We start from the raw sequence: 16,764 nt of genomic DNA, 5'->3' as shown, positions 1-16,764 counted from the left end.
GAAGGCCGTCTAGTCCAGGGGTTTTCCCATCCTTGCTATCCTTGAGCGCAGCAGTAAGTTCCCCAAGAGAAATGCCAGGCTCAAGCAGTTGTTGTTGGTCTTCAGACAGAGAAGGGAGCTGTTCAAGCATCGCATTCCTGTTCTCCTCATTCATAGCTCATTTTGTGAAGTTTAGAAAAATAGTCTTGTAGTTCATGGTTGATATCACTCTGGGAGGTCAACAAATCACCACCAGAAGAGTGCAAAGCATGTATTTGTTAAGAGGTCTTGACCGTTTTTTTCCAAATTGAAGAACCCTTTGTTTGGTGTGTCAAGTTGGATTTTTTCATTCCGCAGTCGGACGAATGCACCGGCCGCCCGCTCTTTCACTATTTCAGCCAGAAGGGTCCTTTTCTCCGACAACTGCTGGACATTCACGCTAGACAATCCAGCTTTATGCTCACAGATAAGTATATCGTTTTTTAAATCAGATATCACACCAAAAGCGTTGTATGTGCTGTAAGAGCAGTATTTTTGGCAAAAACATTTGATTTGGGACTTTGTGCAGTCCCACCATTGTCTTCAGTTCAAATATGAACCCTTTTGTGACTCGCATTTTTCCCATACCATTTTAAAAGCTTCTATAAAATGTGCACTTTGTAAAAGTTTCAAATTAAAAGTCCAATATGCACTTCCACAGATATGATGAGGAAAGCCACACACCATAACAATCATGTGATGATCAGAAAAACCAGATGGCCTTATATAAGAGTTCTTAACAATGTTTACCATTTCATGATTAACATAAAATCTGTCCAGGCGAGCCATCGTCAAAACATTTCTTGATGCACAAACCCATGTATACTGACAGATATTATGGTTTTGTACCCGCCACAGATTCACCAGTTCAAACTTTTTGACTAGCTGTGCCAAAGGCCTTGCACTGGGTGGATGAGGCTCACAGGTGTTCCGATCAAGTTGTGGGTTGAGGGTGCTGTTGTAGTCACACCCCAGACACAACAACATGGTTAAGTCAATGGTGCTTACAAACTCTGCCAACTTGTACAGAAAGGCACCTCTTTCAGAGTTAGCACTAGGACAGTAAACATTTGTCATGCAAATCTTTAGGTTACTATTGATAAATTGCAGACAGTAAGTAACCTTTGCAAATTTCCTTACAAGTTATCTCTGAAGGCTGGAGTCGAGGATGCAACACTATTGCCACACCAGCCTTGGCCTCAACAAGTGCACTCGAGAAAAAAAGACAACTTTTAAAGATTTTACACCACTCATCCTCAGAAGGCTGATTTGCAGGTATCTCCTGTAGCATTAGCACATCAATTTTTTCATTTTGGAAGAGCTGAAATACCTGGAGGCGATGCACACAACTGTGGCCTCCATTGATGTTCAGGGATGCTACTTTTATCTCCATTCTGTTAGTTATTCTTGAAGCTCTTTACCAGCCTGAGTAACACATTTCCTTAACCTTTGGAATTGAGGATCTGACATGTTAACCTGATAAGGTTCACAAATCATACTCCTTGCAGTTTTAATGAAATCGTGTAAATTCAGGAAGTAATCTTTGATTTTTACGTATCTTTTCCTGAATGTATCATCCAGGAATTTAATCACATTTTCTTGAGACACTAAGGTTGTGTCATTTCCCCCTTCATCTTCTTGAGAGCTTAAAGAACTAAAATGTGGGGTTGAAGAGGTTTCATCTGAATCAAGTGCTTCATCTATGGCCTCTCCTATTACTTGTGGAACACTTACTTTTGGCTCAACAGAAAGTTCTGCTCTGTTTACGGACCCCTCCGAATTTGCCTTGTCCATGTCCTTCCCCTCTACAACCCTTACATCATCATCATCATCTGTGAGGGAGGGGTTGACATTTAACTCACAGGGATTTTCCCCTTTATCTATTTCTCCATCACTGTCAGACATAGCTGTTAACTTGTCTGAACAAGTTTGGCTAACAGGACAAACACTTAAAACTTCCTGAGATACTTCACTGTTCTCTGTGTCCTGCTCAGAGTCGGCCAGTGGAGCAAGCGAAGTTCCCATATCCGCACACGACTCCGGTACCACCAAGGGGTTTCCAATGTGAGACGTACCTTGGAGGTCCACCGAGTCTGACACAATCTGGACCTTATTCTGCTCCTTAGCATCAAAGGCATCAACATTTGACCGTTTTTGGCCTTTTTTTCCTGGTATCCGTAACAGATACCTCCATATAGTCCACACTGTCCTGTACAGTGGATGGTAAAGGAGAGGAAGCAACCACTTTCACTTCCTCGTTTGGTGGGAGTGGATTGATTACGTCACGATTACACACCCTTTCTCCAATGCCGGTCGGGTGGACGAGTCCAATTCGTCGTACATCTCAGCCGGTGGGGGGGGGGGGGCTAGGCTCCCGATTCACCTTCTCCCCATTAGTTTGTGGTGAGGAAGAATCGTTCCTCACCGCACCTTCACTTTCTTGTGGTGTGACCGCATTGGGACAAACACTCTTCACATGCCCTTAAGCTCCACACCAAAAACAAGTCATAACCTCTGAGGAGGCATACATTTTATTTTCAAACCCATCGATTTTTACACCGAGTACAACATTCAGTGTTTTTTCCATTTTCAGAGAGTATCATATAAACCACTCTTTTAAAGGACATGACGTGCTTAATTTTTCGCTAACATACTGCATCGGCACCATTGAGATCCTCGACACAACCTTACTGAACTTGTTGAACTGGTTACACAAGTCCTGGTTCCTTATAAATGGTGGAATATTATTAATGTTAACTTTAACTGTTGGGGCCTGCAAAGCGAACACAGAGAGGTAAGTGTTCGGTTTGATGAACAGGTCATGCTCAACCACCGTGGCGACCATGTGTTCCTCCGACACAAACACGACAAACTTCTTATTCATGCGAGAAGCAGCACGAATATTATGTAAACCAACGATGTTACCAATGGCGGAAAGCAAGCACATCGTTAAGTTCCACCTCACTGGGAGGGAAGCAAAAAACAGCGTGTTTTCGAGTTAGTGACTCGCACATCTCAACACGGAAACGTTCACCCGCCATTCTAACTCAAGAAAACAAGTTAGTAAACTTTATCGAGAGAAATAAGGCGTTTTCACAAACACCAAGAAAACAACGATTAAAGTTGAGAATTAACAAAGAACACGGTGGCAGTGAACGAGAAAAACCTCCCCTGGCGGCCATGCCAGGTCTTTGGCTTACGATTTTCTCGACACGAGACCTTTGGCTCTCTCTTTCTCCTCCAGACAGGAAGGGGAAAAAAAACACGGGAAAAGTCCACAAGTAGAAAACGAACACATGGGAAATGAAAAATGGGGAAAGTGGAAACACCAAACAGCACAGCAGAGGAGGGGTACTCACGACACGAAGCAAGGAGCGGCCATGACAGTACACACAACGTACCAACAGCCAGCAGGGGGGGAGAGAGAGAGAGAGAGAGAGAGAGAGAGAGAGAGAGAGAGAGAGAGAGAGAGAGAGAGAGAGAGAGAGAGAGAGAGAGAGAGAGAGAGAGAGAGAGAGAGAGAGAGAGAGAGAGAGAGAGAGAGAGAGAGAGAGAGAGAGAGAGAGAGAGAGAGAGAGAGAGAGAGAGAGAGAGAGAGAGAGAGAGAGAGAGAGAGAGAGAGAGAGAGAGAGAGAGAGAGAGAGAGAGAGAGAGAGAGAGAGAGAGAGAGAGAGAGAGAGAGAGAGAGAGAGAGAGAGAGAGAGAGAGAGAGAGAGAGAGAGAGAGAGAGAGAGAGAGAGAGAGAGAGAGAGAGAGAGAGAGAGAGAGAGAGAGAGAGAGAGAGAGAGAGAGAGAGAGAGAGAGAGAGAGAGAGAGAGAGAGAGAGAGAGAGAGAGAGAGAGAGAGAGAGAGAGAGAGAGAGAGAGAGAGAGAGAGAGAGAGAGAGAGAGAGAGAGAGAGAGAGAGAGAGAGAGAGAGAGAGAGAGAGAGAGAGAGAGAGAGAGAGAGAGAGAGAGAGAGAGAGAGAGAGAGAGAGAGAGAGAGAGAGAGAGAGAGAGAGAGAGAGAGAGAGAGAGAGAGAAGCGTAGGTGAATATGATTGTTGAAGCAAGGAGTGAGTACCGTTTTAAGAATGCAAATCATTCTATAAAACACAGGAACTTCAACATTGTTTATAATCTGAAAAACAACAAGCCGGAAAATTGGTCGATGTGCGGCACGTTTGATAAAACCAGTCTTGCATCAGAAAAATTTGAAATCAGCACAAAGCTGCCTTTATTGTCCCACCATTTTTCTGTTTGTCCATTCCCTTATATCTTGTATATGTTGAGAACAGAACATTGTAGGGTCACCAACATCATAATGTGCACACCATGTGGAATGCCATGGGGTGGGAGAGAGGGGAGGGAGATCTTTGTAATGACTAACATGATCGCAACCAAATTTATCACATATAATGGAGAGTAAAATAAGGAGGTAGTAATTTTAAAGGGGTGGGGAGGAGGAAGGTTCTCTTTATTGGGGTCCAGTTATTTATGTGAGCCTTATGGGCTGTAGTGGCACCGAAAGTGGCTTGCATAATTAATGGAAGCCCTTTGGTGGATTTATGGGGAATAGATTCATTTCTTAGCTTTTATACGTTATTCAATTTAAAGAGGATTTGGAATGGGGTGGGGGGGGGGGTTGATCTCCAACAGCTTGAGTGATTGCCACTAAACTTGGTAGGGATTGTGTGTAGGCCCCATATGGGGTTTAATGATGAAAAATGAATTTATTGGCTTTAATCTATCTTGAGCTTTATTTGGGGGATTTCAAGTATGGGGAAGAGTAATCCATTTATGCACTTTAATTGATTATGACCAAACTTTTCAAGGACAGTGTAGGCCCCATGGGGAGCAAAATAGGGGGAAGGGATGGGGCGGTGGAGGTTTTGGGAAGGGGTTAGGAGTTAGTTGTGTTTCATGTCTTGAGAACAGTTAGGGATGTTGGCACTTTTTATGTTATTTCTTAGTTCTGATAGGTTTTGTGCTGCATGGCTCGAGTGTGAGCCTAAAATAATGGCTGTATGCAACCTTGGCGAGGAGGATAGTTCATGAAAACAAAGCAAACACACCCAAAATTGGCATCCATTAATTATCAAACTCTCAAGGAGGCATCCCCATTGATCAACCATACCATACAAACGTTCAGAAGATTGGTCAACAAAAGATGTTTATTAATGTAGAATCAAATCAAACGCTGAATAAGTCACATCCAATGGGCCTGTTTTGCAAGGTGTTGAACAAGAATGTGACAAAAAGTATCAAAAAAAAAAAACTTCATGATGAGCATAAATATGATGATGAGCATGATGAGCTTCATGAACACCCAAAACATGAGCATAAATAGAAACATTAAAGCCGATCAGTTAGCGAAGCAATAAAAATAAAATAAACGGAAGATGGAAATAATAATTTTTTTAAATCCCCGTTGTAGCATACTGTGAACGATATGTTAACTGCTCATTCAAAACGTATGTATAATACCTATTTACAAGTATATAACGAAGAGATATGCAACATATTTAACAACGTGTCAGCTCCAGTAATGGCTTTGAAAATGAAATATTAGCTGAACAGGCACAAAGACACCCGCATTAATAATTAAACTAAACACCCACATTAATAATTAAAGTTACGGGGTGTAAAAGTTCATCCAATGTACTATTACAGCTCTCATTTAATTAAGCGGAATTATACATGCACTGCATGACATTAATATCACCAAATGAGTTTGTGATAAACTACAGTACGATAAAATTATTCATTATACTGTGCACTCGAGATTAAGGAACCTCTTTTCGATATTGGCATTTCAAACTAAGAATGACTAAATATGATCATTATCGTTTTGTTTTTCCACTTACGCATGCTGTGTTCACATGTATGGCCCGAATGCTGTACGAATAGCAGTTCCACGAGCCTCGACACTGTATACAAAAAAAAAGTTTTTTCAAGGCAATCATGGAATTGTACTTTGATACTACAGTCGAGTCTTGTTTAAAACAAAATAATAGCAAATAAATAAATTAAATGTTATTTTGCTGAATTAAAGACTCCACAGTACGAGAGTATATCCATTTCATTAAAAAAAAACATAACCGATGAATGAATGAATCAGAATGATAAACAACCAACTGTGTGAAGAACCCAAAACACATCACGGCCAATCATCATGTTGAGGAGCCCGATGCCATTTATGGCCCAGACACCACCACCATAACCATAACAGCAGCAGCACCAACACACACAGGAGCTGTTTTTGGATGCTTAATCATACATTTCTGTTTAAAGGATGTAAAATGAAAAAAAAACACAACAAAAGCATAATCAGATTTAGTAATTCCGAGTTAAGGAGGCATCATGAGTGTTTCACTTTAAGTAAAACAAGATAACAAGCAACAAACACCAGTTCATAGCCACAAGACAAATTGATTGTGAAGATTAGCACTTCTGTTGGGCTATTGTACAACAGTTCGTAGAGATTGAGAAGAATCGGCTGTTTTCCTTTACGATTGTACACTTTGGGTAGATCAAATTAATGAGGGTGAAGTTGGTAATAGCACCAAACTTTTCATAGAAATAAAATACAATTGCCATATGGTAACAATGACTTAAATGCAGTTAACTTCAGCATAATGGTGTTGACAATAAAATAAGTTTAACTTTCATCCCAATACATCAACACTGTGGTTTTGGCAGTCAAACTATCAGACAATCGCACCTGGTATACAAACGTTGTGGATTGTTAAGAACTACAGAACACGATCTTAAGTATTATTATGTAATTCAATCGGAAACTGCTCACGAGGAATAGTGCAAAAGGACGGGGGTCTTCAGAACCTTCTCAGATGTTGATTACCGGAATTGCGCTCGGGTTTTTGATCTGTTGGAACAGTAAGAATGTACAGTATTGAATATAAACATGAAGGGTGGAAACTAAGCTTTGATGCTCTTCAAGACAGAACGGTGAAATTGATAATATATATTTCTAAAATATCATCTCCCCTTAAGGGGTCTCAACACTTTCCAGTTAACGAAGGTCATTTGGTGGGATAAGGGTACAAAAGAATGATTCCATAGTGCTCATGTTACTCCCATGTGCATTTCACCATCAAAAGGAGTTATTGGCTATGCTTCTTCTTTCATATGCAGCACATGGCAGCAGGAAGCATCATTTACTGGGGGTGCAGATGTGCTGCTGATAGAGTGCCCTGTATGTTAGAGCAGTAATTTGGCTCCTGTGATAGCTCACCTACTCTTCATTAAATATACCGTGGGATCTTTAACATCCACCAACTAATGCCGGCAGACAGGATGCCCAGTTTAACGTCTATCCGATGGTGACACACATTGATGAATCACCCTGCCTGTGAAATGCCGAGATGATGGTTTATAGTTGGGCTAAGAGTACCTGCTACGCTGTGCAATTCCACCACTATGTCTGGGAGGTGGGATGAAGGAGCGTAGTCTTTCTTCCAGTTTACTGTATATTCCCCCAGAATACTGTAAAGAAAAAGAGCATATGCTGTTCACATGCTTGGAATGTGTCAGGTACCTCAGAAAACAGTGAAGTCATAATGTGATGTCAGAATAGCTCTTAACAGGAATATCAACACAGATACAGTACAATGGGACAATCTATAATTTGATGTGAGATATAATGCTAAATTTCATACTGCAAGTTGACCTGCTTTAAAATGCTCCTTGAAAATGCTTTCAAACAAGGAGGTGAAGAACTTCTCCATGCTAAAACCAGGCTGAGCTCGACTGTACTCCATATCTCCATTAGGTCAAGGAGGACATCATCACATTATTCATGTATGCTGTATCATAATACTGGATGTTTTTCACAAAGGCACATGTAGGAAAAGCTTATATTAAAGTAGGAATCACTTATTCCACATAGTGCACGAGTTGCTGTGGAAAAGTGGCCCTAATATCCCTCCCTTCCACCCCTGCATTTCTCATGAGTTGATTAAAAATCGAACAAGAGCGAAGTCTCAAATCCCCATGCTTCCTACGTAAAGCAAGGTTGAAAGATGGCAAAAAGTTTAACCTGAAATGACCCAATATCAAATTTTGAGTTAAAAAAAAATTCCCCCCGTTTTGACCTCTGTCACTCCGAGTCCCCACCACCGAGAGTCAAGTCCAATAAATCGTTACATATTTCATGCGTCCCCCAATGTTGATTGCATATACAATGTTTCATTATAAAATGTTTTTAAACGTGCCTGTAATTGCATTTTTTGGTATTTGACCTTTTGACCCTGCAACAGTGGGTGGGGCCAAACCTGACACTGCTCTTGCACCTTCACGCCATGTGTTGGTCATAATTACCAAGTTTGGTGAATGCCGAACCGTTTAAGAGAGATAATGTAACAGACAGACAGACAGACAGACAGACAGAGCCAATTACAATATCCCCTCATTTTTTTCACAAAGCGTGGGAATAAGTTTTATCAAATGGCATGAGAAGTCATTAGAGATTTTTCCTTGGGATGACGTCTTTGTTTAAAGATTTTCACAACATTTTATAAAGCAGGATGCAGCTGCAGCTAACAGATTGGCTAACACTTGTTCGTTGGAGGTTGCCAGGGAGTACAACGTTGACAATGCATAGTTGAGGCATTTTGCACTCTTTAGTATATGGCAAAGACAAATAAAAATGTCACTACTGTGTGGCAGTCATAAATAATAGCTACTTGTGTGATCATAACATGGCCACAGTCATGAAATTACAAGGAAATTATGCACAGGAGGAGGCCATTCGGCCCATCATGCCTGTGCCACACCAATACCAGATTTAATAAATCCGTCAATACCCTTTCCCTTCATGTGCAGCCTTTTGGCTGTTACACTGGTTCTCATTTTGCTGACCTTGGAAGGATGACAGGCTGAGTTAAGCCCCTGGTGTTAATTCAGTGGCAAACAGGGCTTGAACTCAGGACCCTAGGATCCCAAGCCACCACCCTAAAGGCCCAGTCACACCTTGACGTTTTAGCCAGGAATGGCAACGTATAAAAATGCACGTAAAACGTTGGCGTACGCTGAAGTTTTGAGGTTTTTCTTAAAGTTTTGGTCGTATTCATAACGTGTTGGTCGTATGCATAACATATTAGTAACGGGCACAGAACGTTTCGTTGTGTTATAGATAACTTATACCAACGAATGCTTAGCCTGTTGTCGGCGTTCACAACCAATGCCCAACGATAGTTTAACTTAGTCATAGCGCGCTGCAAGTATCGCCGACGAACTCGTGGCGTTCTCTGTTAAAAACCTGCCGCATGCCGATTTAAATCATAACCGCCTGAAAATTGGAAATATCAACATCGCAGTCACACCTTGACGATTTAGCCAGCATATGCCGACCTATGAAAACTGTGTCTAAAACGCTGGGACACGTCGAATACGGTATGGGTAAGTTGTGTATACATTAGGAGCACGATGAAAAACAATGAAGTACGCTGGCATATTACGTGGTACGTCTAGTACGTCGTGAAATTTCAAGCATGCTGAAAATTTTATGACGTACTCGACGTATGGCTCACAAGTTCCGCATACGCTGGCATAAGTTCTCGGCACGCTCCGCAATCGTTTACACACGTCGGCCACACGTTACTTGTAAGTTACTCATAAGTCGAAACACGTCGAGGTAATGTTTAGCATACCCGAAACTTAATTTTTAACCTACGAGTAACGTGCTTTGAACCTATTAGTAGCGTGCTTTGAACCTATGAGTAGCGTGCTTTGAACCTATGTGTAACGTATCTCAAACGCACATTGGCGTATGTAGACGAATTTGATTGACGTCTTCTGGACGACCACAGAACTTACTGAATGTGTTTCTAACTTACAGCTACCGTATAATGGCGTATTGGCAGCGTTTAGGGGACTTGGTATATACAAATGGGCTTCACAAGAGGAACCCGTCAGTGTTCCAGACTCCATGTTGAGTAGATGTCAATGTCAGTAGCAGTGGCAGTAGCAGTAGCAGTAGCAGTAGTAGTAGTAGTAGTAGTAGTAGTAGTAGTCCGAGAGAATTTAGTGATGTCGTTGTTGGTAGTAGTAGTAGTAGTAGTAGTAGTAGTAGTAGTAGTAGTAGTAGTAGTACTAGGACTTTCAAGTAACGTGTTGCAAAGTGTGAACAACGTTCGTGTAGCGTGCTTACAAAACGTTACTCATAGGTTAGAAATAAGTTTCGGGTACGCTAAACATTACCTCGACGTGTTTCGACTTATGAGTAACTTAAAGTAATGTGTTTCAACGTGTGTCAACAATCGCATAACGTGCCTACAGCTTATGGCCAGCGTAGCGGAACGTGTGAGTCATACGCCGGCATACGTGGTAAAATTTCAAGCATGAAAAAATTCGAGGAAAACCCAAAAGTTCAACGTTTAAAGCCAGCGTACAACGACGTATGGCAGTGCTTTTCAGCGTGCTGTCAATTTTATCAAAACTTACCCATAACGTATTCGACGTGTACCAGCGTTTTAGACAAATTTTCCAAAAGTCGGCATAAGCTGGCTAAAACGTCAAGCTGTGACTGGGCCTTAACCACGAAGCCAACACCAGGTTAAATAGCTGAAATGAAATAGCTCAATGACTGAGAAAGATGCACACAATGAAGTCTGAGATGTTAATGTGATCAGACTTCAACATTGACACCATTGTACTTCCAATCCAGTGCAGAGTAAACCAGGCTGATCCATTAAGTTTATCAGGCTTATTTCTTCCCTCACCCACCCATATCCCCACCCCCCAGTTCCAGACTAGTTCCAATGGAGCACAGCATAACTGTAACTCATACATCTTCAGGAAAAGCACTCAGATAGGAACCTTAATCAAAGTTTTGCCTGTGACAAGACAGCGAGTAGCTGTACCGAATACAGCTCAAAGGAAGGGCTGAAATTGCCTGCAGTGACATGTTTACTACCAACAAACAACCATAGGTTGGCAACCATTGCACCAGTTTGATGGGCTGAATGGCCTCCTACAGGGTTGAAGTTCCTTGTAAGGAACTCATATTATTAAAGCTCAAATGAAGGAGCAAATGGCCTTCAGTGACATGTTTACCACCAAACAGGTTACTCTACAAGATCAAGTTGTCGGAATGTACACACTCATCATATTGCCTATAAAATTAGTCCATGTATTAACATGAGGCGGACAAGTAAATCGGAATAATCTATGTGGAATGCAGGCAAGGGAGCACATAAGCAGGTAACTACTCACAATATGTCTCAACTTCATAGGTAATACACAATGATAAGTGAACATAGTTAATCTTCTTCTTTTTTCAGATGCAGCACAAGGCTGCTGGGTAGCATCCATCATTGGCTGCGGGCTCCGCTGTGCCGATGATGCAGTGCACCCTGCTGGTCAGGGCAGGAATTTGTAATTTGTTCATGCTGCCGGCGATAGCACGCCTCCTCTTCCCGAAGGACACCGTGTGATCTTAAATGTGGACCAACTAATGCTGGCAGATAGGATTACCATTTAACATCTATCTGAGGGACAGCACACGGACTGATGAATCACCCTGTCTGCAAAACACCAGGATTCAAACCTCGGCTAGACAGCTTAGAGGCGAGTGTCTGTATCTCAAAGCCATCCTGCCAGCCCACAGAGGTAATACACAACTATGACAAATGAAACGGCTCTTTTCTCAGATGAGGAAACAATTAACGTATTTCACGAAGCATGCCTTGTGTTTGTTGTTATTGTATTGACAGTTGACCAGGAATTGTTCAGAGATTGAGCTGCCGGTTTGAGAAAAATCAGGCGAACCGGATGCATTGTTGTTTAGTTAATCCCAAATCAAATGTTGCTCAAGCAATGCATTAGCATGTATCATGAACGCTGCTGAAGTTTGCTGATGTCATTTCTGTCGACATCTTTGCTGAACCGCAATGCATTACACCATTGCATTATAATTATTGATGTGAAATTATCAATCTCAATAGTTCCCATTGGTGGCTAATTCCTGTCAGGCAAAAATTGCTACAACTATATGAAAAACAAACAAAGAAACAAAAAAAAAAACACATGACAGTAGTATGTATTAAATTTAACATGTATGACGTGCAATAAACAACCTCACCTCCTTTACATCTTTCACTTTGTCTGTGCCTACTTTGTCCCCAGTTCGGAGCTGAGCAAGATCAAGTGATAATTCTGACATTCTTCGCCGGTCTGTGAGAAAATGCAAATCAGAGCTGAGTCAGTTCAGTGACTGACCAGGTATGCATGCAAATAATCGAAACATATGATCTGAGGTTAAATAATCCAGCGTTAAGTGACCCGACAGTGTTATACAATGTGATGATTCTTATGACATAAAATTCCCAGAGTCTAACGTTCGAACAATCATCAAGTGCTTACTATGCCAAGTTCATGCAGGTTCTCCTCTGAGGTGCCAAATAATTAAGAATGTACCTTCCTCTCTTTGAATGTCTTGATTAAAGCGCAAGGTATGGCTGTTATTCCACTTTTTCTTCTGCACACTTGCACTAGGAAAAAGGAGCACCTTAGAAATACAGTTTTTAGGAATAGTCAACACGAAGTCAACCAAAGAATACAAAGAAGTCAACCCAGGAATACAACAGTCAACATTTCACCACTTCAGTGGTCTGCACATCTGCAGGTAGCATTATAGCTCTGTACAGGGGGGCTCTGTACAGCTCTGTACAAACATTACAAATTTGTTTTTTACTTGGAAGTTGTGTGATACGATGTGTAAATAAAGATGGAAAAAGTCTGATTTAATGCAATTTAATTCCAGGCTAAAAGGCAACAAAAGGTGAAAATTTTGAAAGGGGGGTGTACACTTTCTATAGGCACTATATGTGAAGGGATATCAAAATACCTGAAAGGAGAAGGCTTCAATAACAATGCCTGCAGCACAGTTCAAAAAAAGAACAAAATATAATCAGATTAAACAAAGCAAAGATTCTTACAAAGAAAAGTGCTTTATAAATTATGCAAGTGCAGAAATGTGTAGGTGAACCATAAACTGCATCACCTTGCAGGAATAATATAGAAAACTGTTGAATGAATCGGTGATAAAAAGGTAATAGTTTGAATAAAGCTGAAAAATCACCTTCAGTGACAACACAAGACGGATAATCAAAAAGCACCACCCCCCCACCCCCCAACCTCCATTATGGAAGAATGATCCTGGACCAATGAAACTACGTACATGGACGTTGAAACTTTTCTATATAGTTTACAGTCAATTTATTCACACATTTATTCCAGTAGTGGGTGAGTTTTGTGATGCCATTGGAACACGTCATGTTTGTGGTTCAAACATTTATGAAAAAGTCATGTTTATGAAAAAGTCATGACTTGAGCCCATATAATCAAGTAAACTGCCAATGTATGTCCAAGGACAGGAAAACAATCACACTGATTACCAAATTTCAAACACAAGCTGATGACTCTTGGTCTCCTCGTTTGCGCATCACAATGAACACAAAATTAACTTGCAATAATTCAATAAGTAATATTGTTGAGCATTTAAAGGGTACAACTGAACTCTTTAATTCCTCGCTTCTCCCATCTTTGGAACCACCTACCAGAGACTGTTCTGTCTCACTGTTCCTTCCAGGACTTCAAGCAGGCAAAGCATAGCCACCATGTCATTCCCATGAACCCTTTTTCGCCCAACCATCTTACTTGCTGGTTTCAGTGTTTTAAATTCTTCTCTTCTCTTCTCTTCTCTTCTCTTCTCTTCTCTTCTCTTCTCTTCTCTTCTCTTCTCTTCTCTTCTCTTCTCTTCTCTTCTCTTCCTCTCTCTCTCTCTCTCTCTCTCTCTCTCTCTCTCTCTCTCTCTCTCTCTCTCTCTCTCTCTCTCTCTCTCTCTCTCTCTCTCTCTCTCTCTCTCTCTCTCTCCTGTTTATCCCATTGTTGGTTGTGCCCAATTGTTGCCCCTCTACCACACTGTCAATTTTTTTTTAACCTCGCCCTTCCATGAGCCTTGCTCTTGTAGAAAATAAGAGAAAATAAAACAAATTCCATACCCGATCTGTGTGCCAATGCATTGTTGAACAAGAGGGCTTCTTTCTCGCTTTTCTTGATGTCTTCCGGATTGACCTAACTGGGCACCACAAAATATAAACGTGAAAATAAACTTCACAATAAAACACTGGTTAGTGATTATTACAACTGAAGTCGGGGTTTGAACAAACAACATAGACACATAGCTGACATTTGCCCCGAAAAGACTCTTCATCTGTCCCGATATCATCGGTTAGCTCAGAAGCAGTCTTGGGGTCATCCAATGAAAGTGGTAGTCCAGCAAAGAACTGTAAATGAAGCAAGATCATATTATGATAAACATGATGTTACATGGGGCGAAGAAAACACTTAGTTGAGAAACACTAATGGACAACTGTGCTTCATTGAACTTGCAGAAGATTCCAGGCTGACTGTCTGTTCTTCATCAACACTTTGGCTGCTGACCCTGGTAGGAAAGAAAGGCAACAGAGATGCTCAGAATGGAAAAAGAGAGGAGCATATACAGCATAAAAGAAATTACAATAACAGCACAGATACAATAAATACATTTTAAAAATGAGTTATAATGAATATGCGACTTTCAAAATGACGTAATCTGCCCAAGAATGACAGTGTGCCTCTGCGCAAGGAAGGATTTGGGGAACTTTCTGATCAACTCGTCCAAAAAGGTGATATCATGCAACCCGCCCAGACTTAAAAAAAAGAAAACTCCTGATGATGTGGGTCAGTGCAAGGCCTGTGCACAGGCTGTGCACAAGCACGTTCTACCCAACCTCCCTGATAAACCCTGCCAGTGAGTGGACTTTGAATCTTGTGGAATTACCTCAAGTGAACAAGGCAGGTCTGGAGATATATTTGATGGAATCTGCAATCAGAAAGATGGTGCCGTCATTATCAGTATTCAGGTAGCCTTCCCAGAGGGAGACGCCATATCTTGTTTAGTTGCTTCTTAACACCGATGGGAATGTCCTATCTGGGGCTTGTCAATGCACAGGGTAAGTTTAAATGATGATATTGTTACGGTTCTAGGAACCGTATGAATACAAACATACAGTTGTCCCGAAGTTAGTTATGCCATGAAGTATATGTGCAGATAGAACCCCTCCTTGTGTGTAGTGGGAAAGCAAAAGGGGGTGTGTTGCGATGTTCTTTTAGTTGAATTAATTAATCTTTATATCTCCTCCATCACCATCCACTGACCACCTGCGTCTCCGGAGCCTCGTTTTTCCGAGGCAGAATCTTCACGTCTGCAGTTCCTTTTCAACTTCCCAAAACGTTCCAATTCAATCTTGGCTGTAGCACCGACCACCTTCCTCAAACGCGTGGAGTGGGCAGGCTTTCTCTGCCTGGCTGAAATCCCGCCCAGAAAGGGCGGACCCCATGAAGGCCCTGTCCAATCAGGGCAGACGGTGACGTCAGCTTCGCCAAGGCTCCTCCCCGACCTTGGGGATCTATAAATTACGACACCATCCTCAGGGTAGTGTGAGAGAGTTCGGTGGGTTCGTTGGCTGGTGGCAAAGAAGGAAGGAAGGTCGTTAGTTGAGTTGGTCCCTTGGTTGTTGGTTGAAGGAAGGTCGTGATCACGGAGTGCCTGCCCACGTCTCGCCTCGGCGGTCCATCTGTTGTGCTGGTCCGAGTACACCCAACCTTGACCAGGTCTCTCGTTGGGTCCTGTCTGCTGCCCTGTTCTATCTTGGACTCCGTGCTCTCTACCCGGGCTCCTTTGCAGACACGGTCTCCACACACGCGGCTGTGGGCCGAACTGCACGAACTCTGTCGGGTGCCGCACCATGGAGCATCCATTCCCTCGGAACATTCAGGTACCAAAAGAACTGCGACCTCAGCTCCCTCCCTCCGTGGCTGCAAAAGTCCTTCGCCATTCAACTGGGTTTATTTTGTCTGAGTGTGTGGCACCTGTCCTATAAGTAGAATTGTATAAGATTTTGATCATTGTAATTCTTGCCTGTATTATTCTCACGACAAGTCTGCTCTGTGTCCTCCTTTGTAAGTTGCTGTAAAATTGTCGCATTACATCTCTCTTCTGTCTACTGCATGACACACCAATAAACCTGTTCCTGTACCACATGAATTTACTTGCTTAGTGTAAATAAATTATTGTAGAAATTTCCCAGTTCGTTTTTGTCTTTTCCTTCATTGGTCCAGCATGGTTCGGATCTGAGTTTAGCCGCGTCTTTATCCCCGATAATCTGTTCATTCGAGCCGGTACGTCCTTGGCAGTTCCGCTCGGCTGCATCCGATCCGGAGTTGGTATTTGGTACTCTACCGTAGTTGGTAGTGACCCAGTTCAGGCAAGGCGTACCGAGGGCGTGGTTCCCCGGTAGTCGAAACTGCATGGTTAATTAGGTAAACTGATTACACCTAGCAGGAAGACCCTATGCTACGCGGTTGAGGTATTGGCATCCACGGTAGGTTAAACGACCCGCCGCATCACGGAATTATCCATGAGCGACGGCCTACAATTCCGGGAGTCTGATGGGAGACGACGTAACTTCCCCTACCTAGTGGTCGTTCTCGCCACCAGACCCCGGCCCGCAACAATATTTACGATTGATCATGTTTGCGAGAATGGGGTGGGAGTATGCCTGGTGATGGCTTCATGGTTATGGTGGTGGGCTTGGGATCCCAGGATCCTGAATTCAAATCCCACTTTTTCCTGTTGAATTAATATCAGGTGAGGTTGACTTTGCCTGTCATCCTTCCAAGGTTGGCAAAATGAGTGCCAGCTT

The 16,764-nt window shown here is 42.3% G+C and overlaps 2 protein-coding genes across 4 annotated transcripts in view; both read right to left on the bottom strand.

Moving 5' to 3' along the window:
- The window catches only part of LOC147023733 (pleckstrin-like), a 66,356-nt gene extending 59,537 nt beyond the window's left edge, over window positions 1–6,819 (bottom strand). The window contains exon 1 of one of the 3 annotated variants that reach the window (XM_085889498.1): window positions 5,863–6,819. In XM_085889498.1, coding sequence (XP_085745624.1) covers window positions 5,863–5,961 — 99 coding nt within the window. In that variant the 5' untranslated portion in view covers window positions 5,962–6,819. The remainder of the gene's footprint in view (window positions 1–5,862) is intronic. The other 2 variants (XM_085889499.1, XM_085889500.1) reach the window with 2 other exon arrangements.
- Window positions 5,152–16,764, bottom strand: part of SANBR (SANT and BTB domain regulator of CSR) — a 90,027-nt gene continuing 78,414 nt past the window's right edge. The window contains exons 13-20 of the mRNA XM_085889493.1: window positions 14,411–14,462; window positions 14,208–14,304; window positions 14,020–14,096; window positions 12,864–12,892; window positions 12,434–12,507; window positions 12,099–12,190; window positions 7,410–7,501; window positions 5,152–6,881 (exon numbers count right to left, since the gene is read on the bottom strand). Of these exons, the coding sequence (XP_085745619.1) occupies window positions 6,854–6,881; window positions 7,410–7,501; window positions 12,099–12,190; window positions 12,434–12,507; window positions 12,864–12,892; window positions 14,020–14,096; window positions 14,208–14,304; window positions 14,411–14,462 (541 nt within the window). The 3' untranslated portion in view covers window positions 5,152–6,853. The remainder of the gene's footprint in view (window positions 6,882–7,409; window positions 7,502–12,098; window positions 12,191–12,433; window positions 12,508–12,863; window positions 12,893–14,019; window positions 14,097–14,207; window positions 14,305–14,410; window positions 14,463–16,764) is intronic.

Source organism: Eptatretus burgeri, chromosome 7 (assembly GCF_056783735.1).
Source record: "Eptatretus burgeri isolate ZD-2024b chromosome 7, Ebu_testis_v1, whole genome shotgun sequence".
NCBI classification, from domain to species: Eukaryota; Metazoa; Chordata; class Myxini; order Myxiniformes; family Myxinidae; genus Eptatretus; species Eptatretus burgeri.
The sequence above is the reverse complement of the archived record's forward strand: the minus strand, read 5'-3'. Positions and strand labels throughout refer to the sequence as shown.